The 23,394-nt window shown below is 37.8% G+C and overlaps 1 protein-coding gene across 1 annotated transcript in view; it reads left to right on the forward strand.

Moving 5' to 3' along the window:
- LOC124799096 (neural-cadherin-like) overlaps positions 1-23,394 on the forward strand; it is a 242,938-nt gene that overhangs the window by 149,910 nt on the left and 69,634 nt on the right. Inside the window, exons 26-27 of the mRNA XM_047262635.1 lie at positions 5,722-5,963; positions 16,120-16,320. Of these exons, the coding sequence (XP_047118591.1) occupies positions 5,722-5,963; positions 16,120-16,320 (443 nt within the window). The remainder of the gene's footprint in view (positions 1-5,721; positions 5,964-16,119; positions 16,321-23,394) is intronic.

Consider the following 23,394-nt stretch of genomic DNA (forward strand, 5'->3'; position numbering starts at 1 on the left):
GGACAATATGTTTGTTCTGATGACCCAAACATACATGCTAAATTTGCAGAAATTTCTTTGATGTAAGATTTATCTCATAAGTGTTAAGATGATTTGGTTTTGTCACTTGAATCAACATACTCAATAAATTTCCACTGCTTTTGCCACACAGTTTTACAACGCCTTTGTTTCGGAACTCCCATTTGTCTTTTGATGAACGGAAGTCTAATTCCTTGTCCATAGCAGATGAGAGAGAAAAGAGATTTCTTTGTTATTCTAGAGTACACAAAACAATGTCCATACGGCATAACCTCCACTCCCCAGCAACAAAAACTTCAAAATACATAGTGCCTTTTCCTAGAGTGTTTTTAGTCTAATCATTGCCCATAAATATCTGCAGTGATTTTACAAACTTAGTAAACAGTGTGTGCCATGCTATTTTCTTAGCTGTGTGATTTGTTATTCTACAATTAGTGATACACAAGTCCTTGTCCATTTCTTCATTCATTACTTCACCAATGAAAGGCTGATCAAGCAATTCACTTTTATTTTGCTTATGGACACTTTTTTGCTTTTGTGTAACAGTTGGACATGACCAAACCCACTACAACTGAAACATTTAATCTTTGTTGACTTTTCATATTTATTTGATGAAGGAACATTCATACCAATGGCACCATGCGCAATTCTCCTTACGTTAACACTTTCTTTGGTAGCCAACAGTGCACCTAATGTGTCTTGTTTCTCCCTCTGATAAACACAGTGTCTTTCATAAGATATTAACACATATATTAAATTTATCTATTGATCTTCGGATCTTGCCCACCATGACTGTCATAGGCTTTCATAACTGTCAGGCAGTGTGTCAATTAGTCACGTCATCAGTGATGATTATCAGGATTCATGTTGAATGCTGCATGAAAAGAACCAAATTTTCAAAACGCATGAGATGTGTCACCATGTCTTCTAGATTAGATTAGATTAGGTTTACTTTCATTCCAATTGATCCGTAGTGAGGAGGTCCTCCTGGATGTGGAACATGTCAGAAAAACAACAATACATGACAAATATTTACAACTAAAACAAATAAGCTAATGTACCATTCCACAGGTCCCAAGTGGAATGATCGTCATTTTTAATGAACACTAAGAGTCATTTTACAAATACTAATGCACTGAATTTAAAATAAAAAACGTTTTTTATTTATTTATAAGGTAATAAACATGTAATACAACTACTGTAATAGTTATTTACAATGAACACATTACTGCACTGAAATGGTGCAGAAGTTAGATTATACTTACACACACACACACACACACACACACACACACAAATTTTCAGTGAACACATTACTGCACTGAAATTGTGCAGAAGTTATGTTGTACTTATATACAAATCAGTTGGTTTTACTAAGAAATTCATCAATGGAGTAGGAGGAGTTGGCCACCAATAAATCCTTTAGGCTTCTCTTAAACTGAATTTCATTGGTTGTTAAGCTTTTTATGGCTGCTGGCAAGTTATTGAAAATGTGTGTTCCTGAATAATGCACACCTTTTTGTACAAGACTAAGTGACTTTAAATTCTTGTGAAGATTATTCTTATTTCTAGTATTGATTCCATGAATTGAGCTGTTGGTTTGAAAAAGTGATATATTTTTAATGACAAATTTCATTAAGGAATAAATATACTGGGAAGCTGTAGTTAGTATCCCTAGTTCCCTAAACAGGCTTCTGCAGGATGTTCTTGAGTTCACACCACATATAATTCTTACTGCACGTTTTTGTGCCCGGAAAACTTTAGCTTGGCTTGATGAATTACCCCTAAAAATAATCCCATATGACATTATGGAATGAAAGTAAGCATAGTATGCCAGCTTTTTTATTTTTATATCCCCTACGTCTGACAAAATTCGCATTGCAAACAGAGATTTGTTAAGACGCTTCAGCAGTTCTGTGGTGTGCTCCTCCCAATTGAATTGGGAAATCATATGAAAATTGAAAAATTGTGACTGAACAGAATGTGGGACTTCCTTTATTTTTTGTTCAAACATATACGTAGCTTGTTGCACATATCTAGCGTTCTCTCACAATGCAGCCAATGTCATGACATTTGCTTCAGTATTTCTAATGATCTCCTGCTTCACCACATAATCAGCATTGTCCCATGTTTTTTGTTAAACACATCTATTTGTGCTGACAAAGTTGCCGGCTTATGTATGTCACCTAAACACACATTGTATGTGCCTTGTACATGCACATAACAAGTCTCTTACTGCAGACTTCCATATGGTCCAATTTTCAGCCCCACACAGTTATTTTCCCAATACCATGTAAATCCCCTGTGTCTCTGTAAAACAATTTAGAGTTACAGCTGCAAAAATTCCGTACTAGAATGTGCTGGCTATTGTTCATATGCAGTATGAACATCACAAATCAACAAAGCACACAGATATATTTCTGATGTCACGAGATGTAAAATTACAGTACGCAATTTCTTTCAGTGAAAGAACCATGGCTGGGCCAAAAACCTACTGTAAAAATTCAAAGAAAAGGGCAAAATATGTTTAATTAAATTGATAAAGCACATGTGTGATGTAATATACACTAAGAAGAAAAAAAGACAACAACACATCTTGAAGGATTTGTGCAATGGGGAAAGATATCAGTAGATGTGATGTACATGCACCGAAAAAAAAAAAAAAAAAAACATTTCAATTTCAGAAAATTTGGATGATTTGTTCAATAGAAAGAGGTTCACAAATTGAGCAAGTTAGTAACATGTTGGTTCACATTTGGCCCTTATGCAAGCAGTTGTTCAGCTTGACATTGATTGATGAAGTTTTCATGTGTCCTCTTGAGGAATATCTTCACAAATTCTGTCCAGTTGGTGCATTAGATTGTCAAAATCCTGAGCTGATTGGAGGGTCCTGCCCATAACTCTCCCAACATTCTCAGTTGGAGAGAGATCCAGCAATCTTGTTGCTCAGTGTGCTGTAAGGGTGGTGCAAATGGCAATCAAGGGTGTCCTGCTATGAAAAGAAATGGCACCTCGATAAGCACTCTGATTGCTGGGCTGTATAGCATGCTATGGTCGGGTTGGTATCCCACCACTGTCAAGGGCATCTCCAGCCATGTCTTCACTGGTCATCGGGGCTCAGTTCAAAGTGGGTCTGATCACTGAAGACAATTCTACTCCGGCCAATGACAGTCCAACCCGAAGATGTGTCTAGAGGTGCCCTGGACAGTGGTGGAATACCAGTTTGTCTTTCACCCATCATAGAGCCCAGCAGCCAGGTGTGATTGTCTGGGGTGCCATTTCCTTTCCTGGTTGTCATCCTTGGCACTCTTGTAGCACAGCAATGTGTTGACGATGTTCTGTGCCCCATTTTTGGTGAATGAATGAATAAATGAATGTTCTTACAGGTCTGTGGTGTCACACAGATCACAGGAACTAAAACAAGCTTTTGTTATATCACATGCGCACTCCTCTGGGGCCTCACCCTGAGTCCCCATTGTGAGGAAGATAACGTTTCAGAGCATTATATCTTTGCCATTTTTTGCATTACATGTGACCAATATGACTTGTACTATTTGTTTCTGCAAGTCATTAAGAGATGTCATCCATTGTTTAACACACTGGACTTGGGTTCAGGAGGATTGGGGGCCAGATCCTTGGTTGGCAATTGAGAATTGGTTTCTTTCGTACTTCATTCTGCATCTTTTAAGCATTAACAGTTTATTTTCCACATCTGAACAATTCCTTTGTTGAGTGTGTGTTAGAAGTACAACACTCATCATTTATGAAAACCCACTCTTCAGATTTTTAATTTTTAGCTTTAGTGTTTATAGCCTACAAAATACACTGCTGGAAAAAAAATTTAGTACACCTGGAAAGATGACATCGATTTTAGTCTGATGATCACACCCAGCAGGCTCAGTGTGGTGTAAATGTGTGAAGCAAGCAGGTAACCATGCCATGGAGATGCACTCTTGCTTCCTACAGCCAACTGAGCAAGTTTGGAAGGGGTCAAATTGTGGCCTTCCAAGTTGCAGGATGGACCTTTAGGAGAGTTGGATATGCTGCGTCAGTTGTGCAGTGATGCTGGTATCAGTGGTCACATGAATCTTCTCACACCTGCAGACGAGTTTCTGGACATCCAACCAACTCAGATTCCCACCAGGATCATCATATTGTATGGTCAGCAGTGGCAGATCATACAGCTATCACAGCACTGATAAGAGGGCTTGTGAGTCTGGACATGTCAACACGAACAGTTGTGAACTGGTTATTAGCAGTTGGATTACACATATGCACACCTCTAGCCCATCTTCCTCTCACACCACAGCATCGATGTACTCGGTTCGACTGCTGTCATCAGAGGATCACTTGGAAGATGCAATGGCATGCCGTGCTCTTCAGCAATGAAAGCAAATTCTGCCTGCACATAAGTGATGGTCGTTTACCTTTACAACATATACCTTACGAGCACTGTCTTGTAAAGTACATTTGTTTGAGACACACTGACCTCACCCCGTGCCCTATGGTCTGTGGTGTGATCAACTACAACTTTCATTCACCTGTGGAGTTTCTGAAGGGGATGCTAACCAGCACTCACAACATGCGGAATGTCGTCAGTGCCTTCTTTTGCCTTTATTGCAACAGGAAGGTGACGTGTTGTTCCAACAGGATAAAGCTCTCTCACAAACTGCTCATGAAACTCAGCTTGCTCTGTAAGGCAAGCAGCAACTTCCCTGGCTAGCATGATCTCTGGACTTGTCTCCAGTTGAGCACACGTGTGACATGATGGGATGGGAAGTGACACACGTGACTCGTGAGCCAACAACTCTTACAGAACTAAGTGAACAGGTCAAGCAGGTGTAGCATAACATATCCCAAGATAGTACTTGCCATCTGTATGATCAACTGGGTGCCAGAGTCATAATGTGCATTGCTGCCAGTGGAGGCTACATGACTTAGTAGTATGGAGGCTAAATGACTTACTAATATGGGTGTTTCAGCGTAGTTAGATACCTGGTACCTTAGAACTGCATGTGCAGTTGGTCTGTAAATATAATCATTTTTTGTACTCCATATGCACTGCTGGAACAATAAATCTTGAGTGAATTGGAAACATCAAAAAGGTTGTACTGATTTTTTTTCCTGGCAGTGTAAAATAAAGTAAAACTTGAGTGTTGCCATGCTATTTCATTTTAGTATGCATTACTGTCATTCACAGTAGTAGTCATACATATAATTACAGTAGAACGCAATTATACATCTACAGGCATGTAAACATAAAAAATATTAATTCACATGTATGTTTTATGGGTGTATATGTTTTTGATACTCCTGTATACCGCAGTAATAAAGCACCCTGATTTTCTCGACACTGTTGGTGATATACTTGACCCATTCATTCATTGTGTTTTCTAACTATGTGTTACTTAAAAAAAGATTCATTTAGTATTACACTCTAACATTTATTGAAATTAATGTAAATATTTAATCATTAGTGTATGAAGACATATTGCTTTTAGTACCATATTCATCTTTTGAGCACGTTGTTCCCCATCACTACAGTACTTACATCCTGAATTACAACACAAACATTTGTAACACAGAGCATTTTTCACAGTACTTAAGTAAATTGATTGGTCAATGTATTTGTTTTTCCGAACTCTCAGACTTCTCAGAATTAATTGCAGTGAATTTAGCATTAACATGTTATTAATTCCTCAGCTGTGGTGAAGGGAAGATTGTGGCCCCTGACCAGAAAGGTTGTGCTGATAAGAATGAGTGCTTGGATATGCCTTGTCAGAATGGTGGCTCATGCATCAATGAAGAGCCTAAACTTCGTTACCGTTGCTCATGTCCTGAGGGCTTCTGGGGGGAAAACTGCGAGTTGGTGCAGGAAGGGAGGACGCTCAAGATTAGCATGGGGGCACTTGCAGCCTTCTTAGTCTGTCTTCTCATCATCCTTAGTAAGTTACTGAGGCTGTTCTCAGTGGGATGCATAGGAAGTTGTCATTTTATGGCTCATGTGCATGAGATGTATGTGTTGATGCAAGATGCTTATAATATCTGATACGCTGGGGGTACAAGGAGTATGGGGTATACACTCAGTGGCAATTCTTATGCAACGTAATTTTATACTTTGAAGTGCTGTTCCATGCCTTTCATTCACGTCTGTGAAATCTCTGAATGATTTCTTACTTTTCAAATCTTATTGTTGCTTCTTATGTTTGTTTTGCCTTTTTTATGCGAATGCTTTCAGTAATCAGGCCTGTATTTAATAGATCCACAACCCCGTAATTACTTAGCCTGTTGCATGTGTTCAGTGTTGTTGATGTGTATATGTGGTCATTAGATGTCCTACTGGATTCCGAATACAAGGCAGAGAGTGTGTGAACATAAACGAATGTGAATTGCGTCCATGCCTCAATGGAGGTCGTTGTGTCGACTTTTCTGATGAACGTCGCTATGCCTGCCTATGTCCACCTGGTTTTAAAGGCATCCACTGTGAACTGGAACAGCTTGAGTCTGGAATCATCAAACCTTCAACAGGTTTCATCACAGCCATCATAATTTGTCTCATTCTATTACTAAGTAAGTTCCTTTGGCTTATGTTACTTCCTTAACATTTTGCGCTATATTTTATAACATGCACGTTTATTTCTCTAGTTAACTAACAATTTCTGAAGTAGATTTACTGGAGTGGTTTAATACATTATAATATTAAACTTTTAAACCTTTAGGTACACATAATTTGTTGTTGTATACTGGAAGTATTTTTGTGCTCTATATTCAACTGTATTTTGAATGAGATTTGTGTATTCTTCTTATATTTTGTCCTTGGAGTAGAACTAATTGGTGTTATTTAAATCCAAAGCTGTGTATGAGGTACTAATATCTGAGCTTATGATGGTAACTGTTGCGTAATTTGCCTGTTCAGTGGAATGTTAATGTTTGTGATTCATATTTCATTATTTTTGCACCATCAGTACTAGCAATTCATGGTCATGTTTTTTCCCCCAAAAATGGTGAGGAAATGAAGATAAATTGTCATTATGGCATTTGATAAAAGAATTTTATTGAAGGAAATGAAGATCAGTGTTCAGTGCCTCTCCTATGAGATGGTGCACAAGCTCAAACAGAACAAGAATGGGAAAAAGTGTCAACTGCACCGTTTTCAAAGAAACCATTGCACCATACAGCATTATTAATTGAGGAAAAACCTAAAACTGAATAATCGTGATTTTAAAAATGAGAGAATATGGACTGTTTAGAGTTTCTCTGTTATAATGAAATCGTGTCACTCTGAAACCAAAGTGTTACTCTTTGTCCTAGTGGATTATCAGAAGTACAACAAATGTTTTAACAGTATTGTAACATGAATCCATGTAGCATTGCAGGTATGGAATATAAATTGGAAATAATGAACCCTTGTAATGCACTCACATTATTTTGGATATTCAGTATTATGAGAAGGAAACTTACTATTCACCATATAGGCACAACAGAAAGACTTTCACAATTAAAGCTTTCAGCCATTGGTCTTCGTCTTTTGGATATTCTCCAGACGTTAGTGAAGAAAGTGAAAAATTGTCAGTTATAAACAAGCTACATTCAAAGAAAGCCCTCTTGCTGAATGATTTTTGTGCCAAGGCCTTATATAATCATAAAAATATGTTAAAGTAAATATATTCCATTGTTCTTGATATGTGCATCTAGAAAGTCAGATGTTCCTGTGAGTTTAGAAGAGAAAGACCATTTTACAAAGATGAATTCTAAATCTCCTGCTACAGAAAAACATTTATGGTGTGAAACAGGTTATTGCAAATGAACATATAATATTTGTAAAAGACTGGAAGTGGATTATCACTCACAAACAATGGTGCATGAACATTTGAATTTCACGACAAAGTATGCCAGTTCATTGCTACTTTCACTCACAGAGCAGTAATCATCATTTTCTTCATTTATTTGTCCTTTCTGGTTCATTACAATATATAGTATATTGGATATAGGATAAGTCAAATTTAAGAAAGAGAGAGAGAGAGAGACAGAACAAAAACAAATTTTAGTTAACAAATTACAATCATTAATTACAAATAGCAAACAAAAGAATGTAAATGGTAGAAATTATTCAATGTTATAAATTTATTGTATCCTCGCCTGGTGAGTTGGAAAGCTTACTGGAGGGCATGGATCACAGTGACAGCTGCTAAACAACACCTAGTGTGTGTAAGTCTGCAGTAGTGGACATCGGAACATCCTGAAGAAGATGTTAGCAGCGGGGTCGAAACATTGATTATTTTAGAAGGAAATATGATGCGGCCTAACAACCCAGAAGATTTTAACATTGTTAACACTGACGTAACTTATGAGTGCTGTGCTGTCACTGCAGCATTGCTGGCTACAAAGACAGACACACACACACACCTAACCTATCAGCACCTATAGCTCTCCTTTAAAGCCAGCAGTGCAACTACTCAATTAGTCAGTCATGATTTCATTGCACTATTGTATTGATCTCATTACATATTGTTGTTTTGATTCTGTATTCACTACATCTTAGGTTTTCAATACTGGTTTATGTGTTAGACTTATTATTCCACCATGCAATATGTGTTGTCTGTCTTTTCCTTGCTGTTGTCCACCAGTTTACTCTCTGGTGGCTTGCTATTGATGCTCTCGGCCATTTGGCCAGTTTCTGCATGTTCTTAAGTTGTTTCTGGTCTTGTTAGATTGTGGTCACTATAATTAGTGATTAAGTAAAAGGTTAGCAGCATTTCATGGATGAAAAGCTCCTCAGCTTGTGCAACAGCAATAGCAGCAGCCACTGGTGCAGCAGAAATGTCAATAGCTGTTTCAACAATAACAACATCAGCAAGCTAACTTACTCCAGCAGGAAATTCAGCTTTTGTCATATTGCCTTCAGGTTCAGAGTTCTCAAGCCATCCTGGCTGTGATCACTTTACAGCTGGAGAGCCACCCACCTGCATTTCTCCCATTTAATCACACCAAAGAGGATTGGGACACACACTTGCAGTGGCTGAAACAGCACACTGTCACATTTTGGGTTTCAAATGAAATTTTCCAATGGTCACTCTTTGTTTCTTAGGCTTTCCCAGAGATGTTTAACTTAGTAAAGAAGTTGGTTCCACTTCCAAATCATGTTCTACTCACGCTTGAGGAAATGTATTCATTGCTGTTAAATTATTATTACGATTTCACCTAACACATAATTCCTTAATTCCATCAATACCACAAGCAACCTGGTCTGTCCTACTGCTCACAGTACTGAGTCAGTGTTGTGGTTTCACTTGTAAGACCCGGCTTGCAAAACTTCATATGCAGATTCTTTGATGCAAGCCTTAGTGGCTCCAGATTCGGAAGTATGCACTGCAGCCCTCAAACTAGCCAACTCTTTCTTGGACAATATTTAGAAAAATTTGGGCTGTTTTGAGGTCACTCAGCCAGCAAATAATAAATGCCTCATTCTTGTAAATCATTTTTCTGATTGTGGCTTTGTGATTAGTTGATTTTGGGTGTGTCACAGGCCTCTGAACAGCTTGCCCTTGTCCTGCCTATTGGCATAAGCAGTGGAGTCTCCTATCATGCCCTGACTGTTTCACGGCACACCCATTTATGGATTGTTGGGTGCACTGTACCCATCGTGGGAAAAATGGGCATCTCCAAACTGTCTGTCATCAGCCATTGGGGAAGTTGGATGCCACTCCCCACATGCATCAAGGGACAGTGCATGAACTTGAGGCACTTGTTTCTCAAAGTCACTTAGTTATTTATCAATATCCCAGTTGCAGATCAGGTTGTCGATGTCCAGGTGGACATGGGAGCTACGTTTTCTTTGACTAACCTCCAAACATATGCTCTTCTTTGTTCCCCTTGACATGGGCCCTCCTTCCAGTACATTTGTCACTTATGGTGAGAGTTTGATTCCCCTACGGGATAAATTCACAATCAGCATTGCATACAGAAGTTTGTACGACTGACAATGCGGTTTGTTGTTGATTGTCACTCATCTGGCAGTCTGGTTACCTTCTTGCTGCTCGGATTCTCCATCACAGATGAGTTTCAGGCCATCTCCATCACTGATGAGTTTCAGGCCATCTCAGATACAGTTCCCTTCCAAGAGCTTAACGACTTCTGTACCACCTTCACAGCTTTATTTAAACCTGGCCTGGGGTGTGCAACAGATGTCTAGGCTCATATCTGCTTACACTCAGATAGAGTACCCCTTTTCTGCCAGATGCGCCCTATTTCTGTCTCTTTACAGGTGGCCATTAAGCAAGAACTCGGTCACCTCTATGAAGCTGGGGCACTTGAACCTGTTAAAACCAGTACTTGGGCCACACCCCTCGTTGTGATCAAGAAATGGGTATGTGGAGATTTTAAATCAAAAGTCAATTTAACATTTTTCTTCCAAGATAGACCTTGGCAATGCATATTTGCAGATCCCACTGGATGAGGAATCACAATGCATTATGGTCATCAAACTCCCTTTGGTGTATACAGATGCAAGCAGTTGCCCTTTGGGGTTGCTCCAGCAGTCTTCCTGAGGCACCTAGAACTGTTAACCATATCCATCTTCGTTCTTACTAACTATCTCAATGACTTAATTGTCGCGGGCACTACATGTCAGGACAACCTATGCAATCTATATGTTCCCTCTTTACTATATTGCGTGATGCAGGGCTCAAGTGATGCTTACACAAATGCCAGCTTTTTCAGGAGCAAGTGGAATGCCTCGGTCACTTATTCAACAAAGAAGGGATTCACCCTGCTGACTGCAATGTTTTTGTTGCTGAATCTCCATCCTGCCCTCAAAACTTACAGAAGTTGCAGGTTTTTTTTTTTTTTTTTTTTTTTTTTTTTTTTTTTTTTTGAAAAAGTGAATTATTATTCTAAGTTATTTCCACAAGCAGCCCACAGTAAGCATCCACTCAACTGGTTATGAAAGAAGGGCGTTCACTTCAAATGGGTGGCTGACCATGAACACACTTTCGCACCGCTGAAGCATCCTGCCACAGTGACCCTGTTCCAGAAATCCAGCAGGATCTCCAGTCTCTCCTCACATTCTTAGGCCCATCACACACACCCTCTCTGGAGTACATTTCTCTCCTCACCCCTACTACTTCCTGCACTCCTACCTTCTACATGCTTCCTGAAGTCCGTAAACCCACCACACAGGATGCCCCATTGTGGCTGGTTATTGTGCCTCCACTGACCGAATCTCTACTCTCGTAGACCATCACTGTCGGCCTATTACCTGCTAACTACCCAAGTATATAAAAGAAACTAACCACTTCCCCCACCGACTATATACAGTTTCTGTTCGTTTATCACTTGGTGCCCTGCTTGGCACTGTTGATGCCACCTCTCTTTATACTAACATCCGTAATGCCCATGATCTTACCACTATTGAACACTACCTTTCTCAATGCCCAATAGATTCCAAATCAACAATTTGCTTCCTAGTTGCCATGACCAACTATTTCTTCACCCACAATTACTTCTCCTTTGTAGGCATTACCTACAAACAAATCCAGGGTATGGCTATGGCCACCCACATGACACCATCCTATGCTAACCTATTCATGGGCCATTTAGAGAAATCCTTCCTAAACACCCAGAATCCCAAACCACTCAGGTGGTTCAGATTCACTGCTGACATCTTCATGATCTGGATCAAGTGTGAGACCACCCTACACTCTTTCCTCCAGAACCTAAACACCTGCTCCCTCATTTGCTACACCTGGTCCTACTGAACCCAACAAACCATCTTCCAGGATGTTGACTTCCACCTCAGAGACGTCTACATCAGTACCTCTGTCCATATCAAACCTACCAACCACCAGCAAGACCTCCTCTTCAACAGCTGCCACCCATTCCGTACCAAGAATTCCTTTCCATACAGCTTTGCCACCCTTGGCTGTCGCATCTGTGGTAATGAGTGGTCCCTCTCGAAATATTCTGAGGCTCTCACTGAAACCTTTACAGACCGTAATTATCCTCACAACCTTGTACAAAAACAGATCTGCCGTGTCTTATCTTTCCAGCCACCGACCACCTCCCAAAGACCCTCCATCTGGCCACAGAGGAGCATTCCCAGTATCACCCAGAACTGGAGCAACTGAATTACCTTCTCCACCAAGGTTTTGACTGCCACTCATTGTGCTGTGAATTGAGAAATGTCCTACTCTCTATACTTCCCACCCCTCCCACTGTGGCATTCCTCCACCCACTGAACCTACACAATATCCTTGTCCATCCCTACACAACTCCTACTCTCAACCCCTTACCTCATGGCTCATATCCCTGTAATAGAGCTAGATGCAAGAATTGTCCCATACACCACCTACTCCAGTCCAGTCACAAGCATCACCTATCCCATGTTATCTACAAGCTAAGCTGTAACCACTGTTCTGCATTCTACGTGGACGTGTCAAGCTGTCATCTGCATGAATGGCCACTGATGAACTGTGGCCAAGAAACATCTGGACCACCTTATTGCTGAGTCTGCCACTCAGCATGACATTCTTCACTTCAATGACTGCTTTACAGCCTGTGCCATCTGGATCCTTCCCACTAACACCATCATTTCTGAATTGCCCAGGAAGGAACTCTCCCTGCAGTGTATCCTATGTTTCCGTAGCCCTTCTGATCTCAACCTTTGTTAGTCATTGTTGTTACCCATCTAGACCCTTCCATGTTTCCATTCCAGCACTACACAGCCCCCTATTTCAGCAACGCACCCCACCTAGCTGCCCTACCCTTTCTTTACCTCATCGCAGCAAGCTCCCACTAGCAGCACTTTACTATCCCCCACCCCTACCCTGCTATCCTTCTCCCTCCCTGCACAAGTCTTGGTTCAGCTCCCACAGACTCTGGTCATGTGTGTGAGTCGCGTTTGCGTGTGCTCCCATGTGTGTGTGTGGGGGGGGGGGGGGGGGGGCCTCATTTTTGGCAAAGACCTTGGGCTGAAAGCTCATTTTGAGACAGAATTTTTGTTGTGCCTCTCTGCAACTCAGGCAACTCAGAATCTCTGCTATATGGTGAGTAGCAACTATCCTTTTCATAACATTGTCACAATCCATCCTGGATTTTCCATTCTTAAATGTTTATTTTCATCTGAGTGAAGTGCGGTCTCCATGTTTCAAGTTTCTTTAAGTTGTGGGTAGTCCTGACAGCGTTTTTATATCCTAGAGATCTTTTTGCTGAGGGCTGAGTTTCTCCAGAAGATTAGCCCATAGCAAAGTAATGAATAGAAGTAGGCTAATATGTCGGAATTACTGTTGATCTGTTTGCACTATTGCTTAGCACACAAGGATCATGACAAGCTTCTGAAATCTGTGTTCGAAGAGCTTCCACATTAGTCCTATTTTAAATTTTTTTGCAGCCAAAACTTTAAAACTTAGTTTTGGTGACTGATTTCAGTAATATGTTGTCAATGCATGGAATGCTTGTAGAATCTGGGGGGAGAGAAAACTCAAAAAAATTTTTTTCTTTGTTTATTGTTATCTTACTGCTAATAATCAAAAACATTGAAGTATCTAATGCTCATTTCATACACAGTTTATCTACAACTGTAAGTAAAATGCTGGTGTCATCTGCAAATATTTTTTTTCTTTTTTGCTTTATTAAAGCCATTTATATCAATAGTGTAAAGAAGAAACAGTAAAGACCCTAAGACAGAGTGTACTCCATACTTAATTGAATATTTATTGAGTAGATGAGCTGTTGTAATAGCAAATTCATTGCTTTTATCCTGCCTTAGTATTATCATTTGCTGCCTATATTCTAGGTAAGGCCTTATCTACTTATTTGGGAGGCCTCTTACAACTTTGTGGCTAATTTGTAGATACTATGGCCAGTCATGTCAAATGTTTTTGGCAGATCTAGAAAAATACCAGTAGCGTATCCTCTGTCATCCAGTGCTTTAAAAAGAGTTTCCAAATATTCATGCATAGCACTGGATGTTGTCTTGGATCTACTAAATCGATGAAGATTTGCTGATACTAATGACTTTTCATGATGTAGCTTTGAAGCCTACTACAGAAAATCCTTTCAATTATTTTTGAGAAAACTCTGATTTAGGATACTGGTTAATAGTTGGTTGCATTATCAGTGACCCCATTTGAATGGAGGAGGTACTTAGCTGTCTTTAAGCAACTGGAGAAAGTTCCAGTTGAGAAGGATGTGTTTACTAATGTACATCAGGACATCCTTATCCTCAGTAATGGCAACACTGCTGTGTGCAAGAGGTATCATTATCATCACTGTGCAATTATTTATCTGCTGTAACTCCTACAAAATTGTATTGCTTATTTGGTTTTAACTTTTTGTGTATTTCTTGAATTTTTTAAATGTCTACTGAGATACCACTTATGGTCCTTTCCTTTTATGTCCACTCTACAGGTAATAATGAGTATAACTATGTCTCTCTCTATGTACATTTGGCCTTTTTTACTGTCGTGGTCATCCCTTGTTTCCATGTTGAACTTTATGTCTGAGAAGACTATTTTTTAGCTTTTTCCTGAAAGTTCCTTGTTATTATTAGCTGAGTCCTTTCTCACAGCACAGTTCATTTTCCATGTATCATTCGTGATCCAAACTTTGTTGAAAATTGTTGCAAGTGAATGAGAGTTAATAAATATCTTACTATGCGTAAGTTGAAGCCATAGTTGAAAGGTAATACTTTTCATTGTTAGCAGGATCCAGACACACATTAACTTCACTTCAGACTTCGATTTATTTTACTGTTAATGTATAGTTAAGGAAGACACACACACACTGTGGTATATTAAAGAAAAGTAATACAAAAATGTGAGATGCAAAGTTATAGTACCAGAACAACTAACCAAATTTTATGCTAAAACTGCAGTCAGTTAGCATCTTAATATGGCAAAAGATACTGAGAGAAAGGTTCCACACTCCTTCAGGACTGTAAAGTGATTACTTTTAATCAGTACTGATGGTGCAAAAATGCCAAGAGACCTTTTACTTTCAAGAAATTGGAATAACAAGAGTATTTGAGGTGGCTGCCAATAAAATAATATTTCTGTAGTTCTTCAGTTCCTTGTGTTTCTACTAATATCTTTGATCTTTGCATGGCCATCTTATAATAACAAAAGCTTGTGTTAACTTGGTTAGTAAATATGTAGTAAGTCATGTTTGAATATTTGTTGTGAATGTTTTAACAGAAAAAAATATTTATTAGAAGTTATAGCGCTTCAAAACAAGTTGAAATAAGTATTTAATATTCTTTGGGTACAATTTATATTGTTTAACTAATGCATGAATGGTGTTTATAACTGTTTGATGGAATGTGTTTCTGCTTGTTATTTAAGAAACACAACTATGTATTTTATATAAAATTCAATTACCAAGAAGTTTTTCATTTCTGGCTGATCAACTGAATGTCCATAACAATCACAAATTAAAGCACCATGTTGACAACTATTTCTGATTTTAATATCCAGAGTTTTCTATTGCATTTGGTGCTTTAGTGGCATTGTGAAATTAATTCAAGAATTATGCAAGTAAATTCTAATTTATTTTTGCAGCTGGAAGGTCTGAGCAATGAATAAATAAATAACAGACCATGACTCCCATCTTACTTGAATTGCTAAACGAAGGTCATATAAAAAACTGAGATATGACCACTAGCTAAGGTGTCAGATTTCAGAATGAAAAGAGAACTGAAAGGAAAAGCATCATGATTTTTACTTGAGGCCAGCTGAAATGGCTAAAATAGCTCTCATTATTATTCAGATAGTATGAAGAGCTTAGTGCAGAGCTGGCGTAGAAAATTAAGATATCTTTTACTCATTTAATTTTTTTTTTCAGGCAACATACTTTTTCACATATAGATGATGTGTGCATTGCGAAATGCTTAAGATGGGCATAACACATTTATGCAAATATTGGAAATACACACTGTTTCATATGATTTGTTTGCCTGAAACTTGTTGAATATCATAATTGTAATATTGACTTATGTTTTATTGGAATCACATTGCTCTATATGCACTCAAAATTATGATTTTATTATTTGTAGCTCAGTAAGAAAGTAAAGTTTTTCAGTAAATAATATGACCTATTTATTTTTAGTACTGGTACTTGTGTTTGTCGTATACAATCGCCGACGTGAAGCTCGTATCAAGTATCCTGAACCAGACGATGATGTGAGAGAAAATATTATTAATTATGATGACGAAGGTGGTGGTGAAGATGATATGACAGCATTTGACATTACACCTCTTCAAATACCAATTGGTGGACCCATTCCAGAGATGCAACCAAAACTTACATGTAAGTCAACTCAGTTTTAATTAATTATTTTAATTTTATAAATGCAAAAGTGCGTTTGTCCAATACCTTTTCATGACTAAACTGCTGAACCAATTTTGATGAAATGTGGTATGAAGATAGCTTGAATCTCAGGAGAGAATATTGGCTACTTTAGAAATTGTGTAGTAGTAGATATATATTAATCTGAAGAATATTAGGTGAATTATGGAAAATATTTACTGTTTGACTTGTGAACTTCGTCACATTTGTGAAAATGCTTTTATTTGTTGATTTATTCTATGTAAAACAATTCAACCTGCTGGATACAATGCTTGTACAATCCTCAAAATGTTGAATCTCAGCTTCCATACTAAAATTATTAAATGAGAAACCAACTCTATCTGCTACATTTTCATGACTAAACTGCTGAATGAGTTTCAGTGAAATTTGGTATGGAGACAGCTTGTACCCTGAGGAAGAACATAGGTGAATGTAAACCATGTTAAAAATTATTGAATTTGTAGGATGATATACACATTGTGTAATGGATAACTATTTCATTAGCACAACACATGGATGCATGCTCCGGTGCATGCAGTGCTGTGCATTGTTAGACTTATAAATATCATAGTTCCAATAGAATCCAATGATAACACACAAATTTACTATATGTGAACTTAAAGCATATAACTGACTTTTCTGACTCTGACTGATGGTCAACAAAATAATTCCATGACTTTCATTCACTGAAACCAATGTGCCGGCTGATGCTACTTCTGACTATATGCTAACATGCAATGTGTCACTGACATGTTTATGTGCTCCTTTATAATAGTTACATTTACAATTTTCTAATTGCATGTGTCTGGGCTCATAACCTCTTAATAAATATTTCTCTCCACCACAGTAAACTTACAAATATTGTTTAGAGTTAATTATTTTTTTCTATGTCTAGTTGTTATTTGTTGTGCAAGGGGCTTTTATATATGTTCAATGTATTTATTTATTTTTTAATAATGCCATACATAGTTATTACACTTTGTGCAGTCAGTTGTCTGTTGTTTCTTGTTCAAGTGTATTGTAAGTGAATAAGTTACATTCAAGTTGTTGTTGTTGTTGTGGTCTTCAGTCCTGAGACTGGTTTGATGCAGCTCTCCATGCTACTCTATCCTGTGCAAGGTTCTTCATCTTCCAGTACCTACTGCGACCTACATCCTTCTGAATCTGCTTAGTGTATTCATCTCTTGGCCTCCCTCTACGATTTTTACCCTCTGCGCTGCCCTCTAATACTAAATTGGTGATCCCTTGATGCCTCAGAACATGTCCTACCAACCGATCCCTTCTTCTGGTCAAGTTGTGCCACAAACTTTTCTTCTCCCCAATCCAATTCAATACTTCCTCATTAGTTATGTGATCTACCCATCTAATCTTCAGCATTCTTCTGTAGCACCACATTTCGAAAGCTTCTATTCTCTTCTTGTCCAAACTATTTATCGTCCATGTTTCACTTCCATACATGGCTACACTCCATACAAATACTTTTAGAAAAGACTTCCTGACACTTAAATCTATACTCGATGTTAACAAATTTCTCTTCTTCAGAAACGCTTTCCTTGCCATTGCCAGTCTACATTTTATATCCTCTCTCCTTCGACCATCATCAGTTATTTTACTCCCCAAATAGCAAAACTCCTTTACTATTTTAAGTGTCTCATTTCCTAATCTAATCACATTCAAGTGTACTCCTTCAAATATAACAAAATAGTTACTTATCATTAAATCAAGAATTTATGAAGAGGTTATGAGCCCAGATACATGTGATTAGAAAATTGGAAATGCAACTATTTGTTGTTTATTATAAAGGAGCACATAAACAGGTCATTGCATATCAGCATATAGTCGGAAGTAGCATCAGCCGGCACATTAGTTTCTGTGAATGAAAGTCATTGAATTATTTTGTTGACTCATCAGTCAAAGTCAGAAGAGTCAGTCCTATGCTTTAAGTTCACAGATAGTAAATTTGTGTGTTATCAGTGGATTCTGTTAAGTCATTGTTGGAACATTGGTCAGAGGATCATTATGGAGAAGTCAGTTTACACAACACTTAACATTACAGTCAAAAAAGTTGTATTCAGTAGCTACTAGACAGGAGGCTACACAAAAAGGAGGAGAAACTGAACAAAATGTGAAGTATTGGATTCAGAAAGATCTTGAGGCACAAATCTTTATAGATTTGAATGTCAGCAGCAACATAGCCAGCAATATAGCAAATTGCAAGTGTGGTTGTCAAATGTTTAAAAAATTAGAAATACTAGGATGACAAGAAATCCAATTTAACAGTTACAGGATTGCAGAGAAATATCTTTAGTTACAAATACAATACTAGTAAGTCAGCCATTCCAAACTGTATGTAGATTCAAGAAAACATGGAAGATTTGCCCTCAGAGAGTGAAGCTGTGAAAGAGAGCTGGATTATATATGAATTCTTGGAATGTTACTACTGAAACTTCATCACATTCATACTATATGGAATAATGTAGCAGTATCTGACAAAAATCTTTACACATTATTTGAAGGTTTGCACATGGAACAATGTAAGGAAAAGATGGGTTGCTACTCACCATTAAGATGGCACATTTAGTTGTACACAAGTCCAATGAAAAGACACTTACATGTATCTTTGGGCAAAGCCTTCATCATTGAAGGAATGCATTCCAGTCCGAGCAACTGAATAGGCATTCATATGTTCGTGAGGTGTGCTTTTTTGTGTGAATGAGGATGTGTGTGTGTGTGTGTGTGTGTGTGTGTGTGTGTGTGTTTCCTTGACTGAAGAAGGCTTTGGCCAAAAACTATGTGTAAGAGTCTTTCCATTGTGCTTGTCTTCAATGCAATTTGTCATCTATATGATGATTAGTGATCTGTCTTTTCTCTATGTTGTTGATATGCCAATGCAGAGTTTCCGTTGTTTGATTTTTCATCTGGAAGAAGGTAGATTAAATGATGCAGAACAGTGAAACATCTTCCAAACCGCTTCATCTAAAAACAAAATAAACACTTTGTCGAAGCACGTCAGCAGGAAAAATGTACAGTTCAATGTTTTAAATGCAGCAGAAAAGGGCATGTAAAGAAACATTGTAGAAATAAACCATGTGCCAAATATTTAGCATATTGTAGAGACAATTATTCATGTAGTAACTGCAAACAAAGGGGCCATTCTGCCAAGGAATGTCCAAATGTAACATTAGACAGAAATGAGACAACTGCAAAACCTGACAGCAAAGAATCAAAAGGTTTCAAATGAAAAGTAGGAGTCACTGTAGAATTAACTATTGCCAATATAAATGATGTAAATTTGCAGTGTGATTGAAAAAGTTTGCTAAATGACATAAATTTTCAGTGTAATTAAGAAAACTCTTGCTACCAAGACTGTGGCACCATGCAACATATGACATTTAGAAAGGATTGGTTAATAAATTATGTAAAATTAGATCAGTGTACGAAAGTGTTTGTTGGTGATGCTACTGAATTAGAAGGAATTAGAGAGGCAGACATTGAATTAGAGGCTTTTGATGGAGTACAGTGGTGTGACTTAGTTCTGTAGAATGTTTTATATGTACCAAATATAAACTTTAACAATATTATGAGAAGGAAAGTTGCTACTCACTATATAGCAGAGATACTGAGTCACAGATAAGCACAATGAAAAGATTCTCACAGTTAAAGCTTTTGGTTATTGGCCTTCATCATCAATTGACACACATATGCACACACAAACACACATGCAAACACAACTCACACATATGACTGCAGTCTCAGGCAACTGAAATCACAGTTGCCTGAGACTGTAGTCTTGTATGTGAGTTGTGTTTGCATGTGTGTTTGTGTCTGCATATGTGTGTCTATTGTTGACAAAGGCCAATGGCCGAAAGCTTTAATTGTGAGTCTTTTTGTTGTGCCTATCTGCAACTTGGCACCTCCACTATATGGTGAGTAGCAACTTTCCTTCTCATAATACTGTTACATTCCATCCTGGATTTTCCATTGTTTAAAATATAAACTTTGATTTATTTTCTGTTACTAAAGTAATAGGTAAGGGTTATAGACTGCAAGTGCAGTGTTGGGGCCTCTTCTGTTTTTTTTATGTTAATGATCCCTCTAGTATTATGGGTAGTTCTAAAACATTTCTGTTCCCTGGTGACACTAGCTTGGTAGTAAAGGATGTTGTGTGCAACATCGGCTAGGTTTCAAATAGTGCAGTTAATGACATAAGATCATGGCTTGTAGGAAATAAACTAATGCTAAACCACAGTAACACTCACTTTTTACAGTTTGTAACACACAATTCAACAAAACCTGACATTTTGATTTCACAGAATGGGCATATGATTATTGAAAGTGAACAGTTCAAATTTCTAGGTGTTCAGATAAATAGTGAGGTGTCGTGGAAAGCCCACATTCAGGATCTTGTTCAGAGACTTAATGCTGCCATTTTTACTATACAAATGGTATCTGAAGTAAGTGATCGTTTAACACAATTAGTCTACTTTGCTTATTTTCATTTGCTTATGTTGTAAGGTATTATAATTTTGGGTTAACTCTTCCTATTCTAAAAGGTTATTTTTGGCTCAGAAAAGGGCTGCTTGGGCAATAAGTGTTCTTAGTTCACAAACCTCTTGTCGACCCCTGTTCACTAGTCTGGGTATTTTGACATTGACCCTCAATATATACACTCTTTACTGTCATTTATTGTTAATAATATCAGCTTATACCAAAGAATAAGCAGCTTTCACTCTGTTAGTACTTGGCAGAAATCCAACTTGCATTTGGATTGGACTTCCTTAACTCTTGTGCAGAAAGGTGTGCAGTATACTGCTGCATCAATTTTCAAAAGCTATTACAAGAATTCAAAAATCTTAGCAGTAATACATGCGCTATCAAATCAAAACTGAAGAGTTTCCTCATGGGTCATGTCTTCTGTTCTGTTGAGGAGTTCCTTGAAAAAGTAAGCTGATACTTATGTTATATTGCTGATTGCATTTACTTAAACTTATGGCTTGACTTTTGTTGGGTTCATAAACATTTTATTTTTCCTGTTATTGTTTTTATGTTGTAATTTCATGTAGTGACACATTCCATGACCTTGGAGATTTGGTCCTACAGAACTTGTTGTGTAAATAAATAAATAAATAAATAAAATAACAACTCAGCTTTCAAAACCACTGACAATCTGGAAACTGTGGCAATAGGCTGCTGTGAGTGACAGCTGGAGAAAATGTTGTTTTGTATAAAAGAGTTCAACAAATTTATGATAACAACTTCAATTAAAATGTGACATGAAAAGTTAGCACGTCAGAATGTTACTTATCAAACATTGGAAACTCCAGGTAGGAATATCAACAGACAGTGTTTGTCTCTCTCTCTCTCCACCAGTACACACAATCCCTTCCCCATCTATGCCCCTTCCAGATTGCTGTTTGCATCCCATATGATAGTTGCATTCTGGCCCGAAATGCTGGAGTTGCCAGTTGTGTACGCATGAGGTGTGCTTGCTTGAGTGTGTGAATGGTGTGTGTCTGTCTTTTACTGATGAAGGATGTGACCAAAAGTTTCATGTAAGCGTCTTTTAATTGTGCCTTTCTGCAACTTGACATGTACTCTTTAGCATGTCACATATGTGAGAAGTGTATTAAAAAGAAATGACATTGATTATATTGAAGACTCGAATGAATGTGTATGTATTGGTTGTATCTGCAGTAAACAAATAACAAATCTCATCTGACAAATACAAAGATTGCTGCAAATACCATGGACGTAATTTATTTTTGCTTCTGTGTACTGAATCTCATGTCATTAACAGGAGCAAGGTATTTTCTGTTGTTCAGAGATGATTTTTCTCCCATTTTTGAACTATTTATTTCCTGAAGGCAACAGAAATTAAAAATATTCATGAAAATGGTAGAAAATCAGTTTTGGAAGAAAGTAAAATGTTTAAAGCCTGGCAATGAGGCCAGAATCAAGAATGCTCTCACTAAAAAGCTTCTAGATGAACTTGCAGTTTTTCACATCAGGACCGATATGTACATATCTCAGCAGAGCAGAAGAATTGAAACAGAAATGCGCACAGCTGTCAAGTCTGCTTGATCATCAGTACAACATGCCTGAAAACTGAATGAGATTCTCTAGGCCAAAACAATAAATTACGCAGACTGGAAGAAGTTCAATAAAAGGAAGAAGACCTGCTGAATTGTTGTATGGACAAAAAAGAGATATTACTAAGCTGAGAAGTTTTGAGTGTGACTGCTATGTTTCGATTGAGGATCACAAATGTAGAAAGACAAAAGAAATCAAAGAAAGGAACCTGTGTTGGATACAATTTTGGGCTCGCCTTCCTACAGAACCTGATGAAAAGGACATTGATAATGTCATATTTGAAAAAAGAATATAATATAAAGAGGAAATTACTGTATAAAAGACTTTTACAAGAGAAAATAGGAATGAAATCAAATTCTGGCTTCCAGCAGAAATCAGATATCTGATGATTCACTGTGTGATGTCTCTGAAGAGTGCAGTGTGTCATCCAGTTACATAAGATTGAATAGAGTCTTGCTCCCAAAACTATGTGACTGACAAAACCTTAAACAGCCTGTCAGACTTACAGACTATGAATTGGCTGTGCAGAGCAGTAATAATGCAAATTTTGGCATGATAGATGAAGTCAAAAACAATTCTATTTCAAATGCTTTGAAAGACAAAAATTTATTCAAAGCAATATCTGATGAATGAAAATCCCTAATAAAACTGAAATCTTGGAGTCTTGTAGAACTTCCAAAAAATGCAAACAAACCCTTTAACCTGTCACTGGGTATTGTGCATTTGACAGAATGTTTCGAAGCAAATGTCATATCTTGGAATGGAAATTAAAATAAGTTCACAGGGAATTTTTGTAAAGCAGTCTATGTATACAGAGAAACTCTTGATAACGTGAATCCAGTAGCTACACATAAGGAGTACGTAATGGTGACAGTTGAAGAAAATCTTGTCAACCATGCACAATAGGAAAGGACTGAAGCCTATGGAGAAACTATTGAGAGTCTG

The sequence above is a fragment of the Schistocerca piceifrons genome, chromosome 5, assembly GCF_021461385.2.
Source record: "Schistocerca piceifrons isolate TAMUIC-IGC-003096 chromosome 5, iqSchPice1.1, whole genome shotgun sequence".
NCBI classification, from domain to species: Eukaryota; Metazoa; Arthropoda; class Insecta; order Orthoptera; family Acrididae; genus Schistocerca; species Schistocerca piceifrons.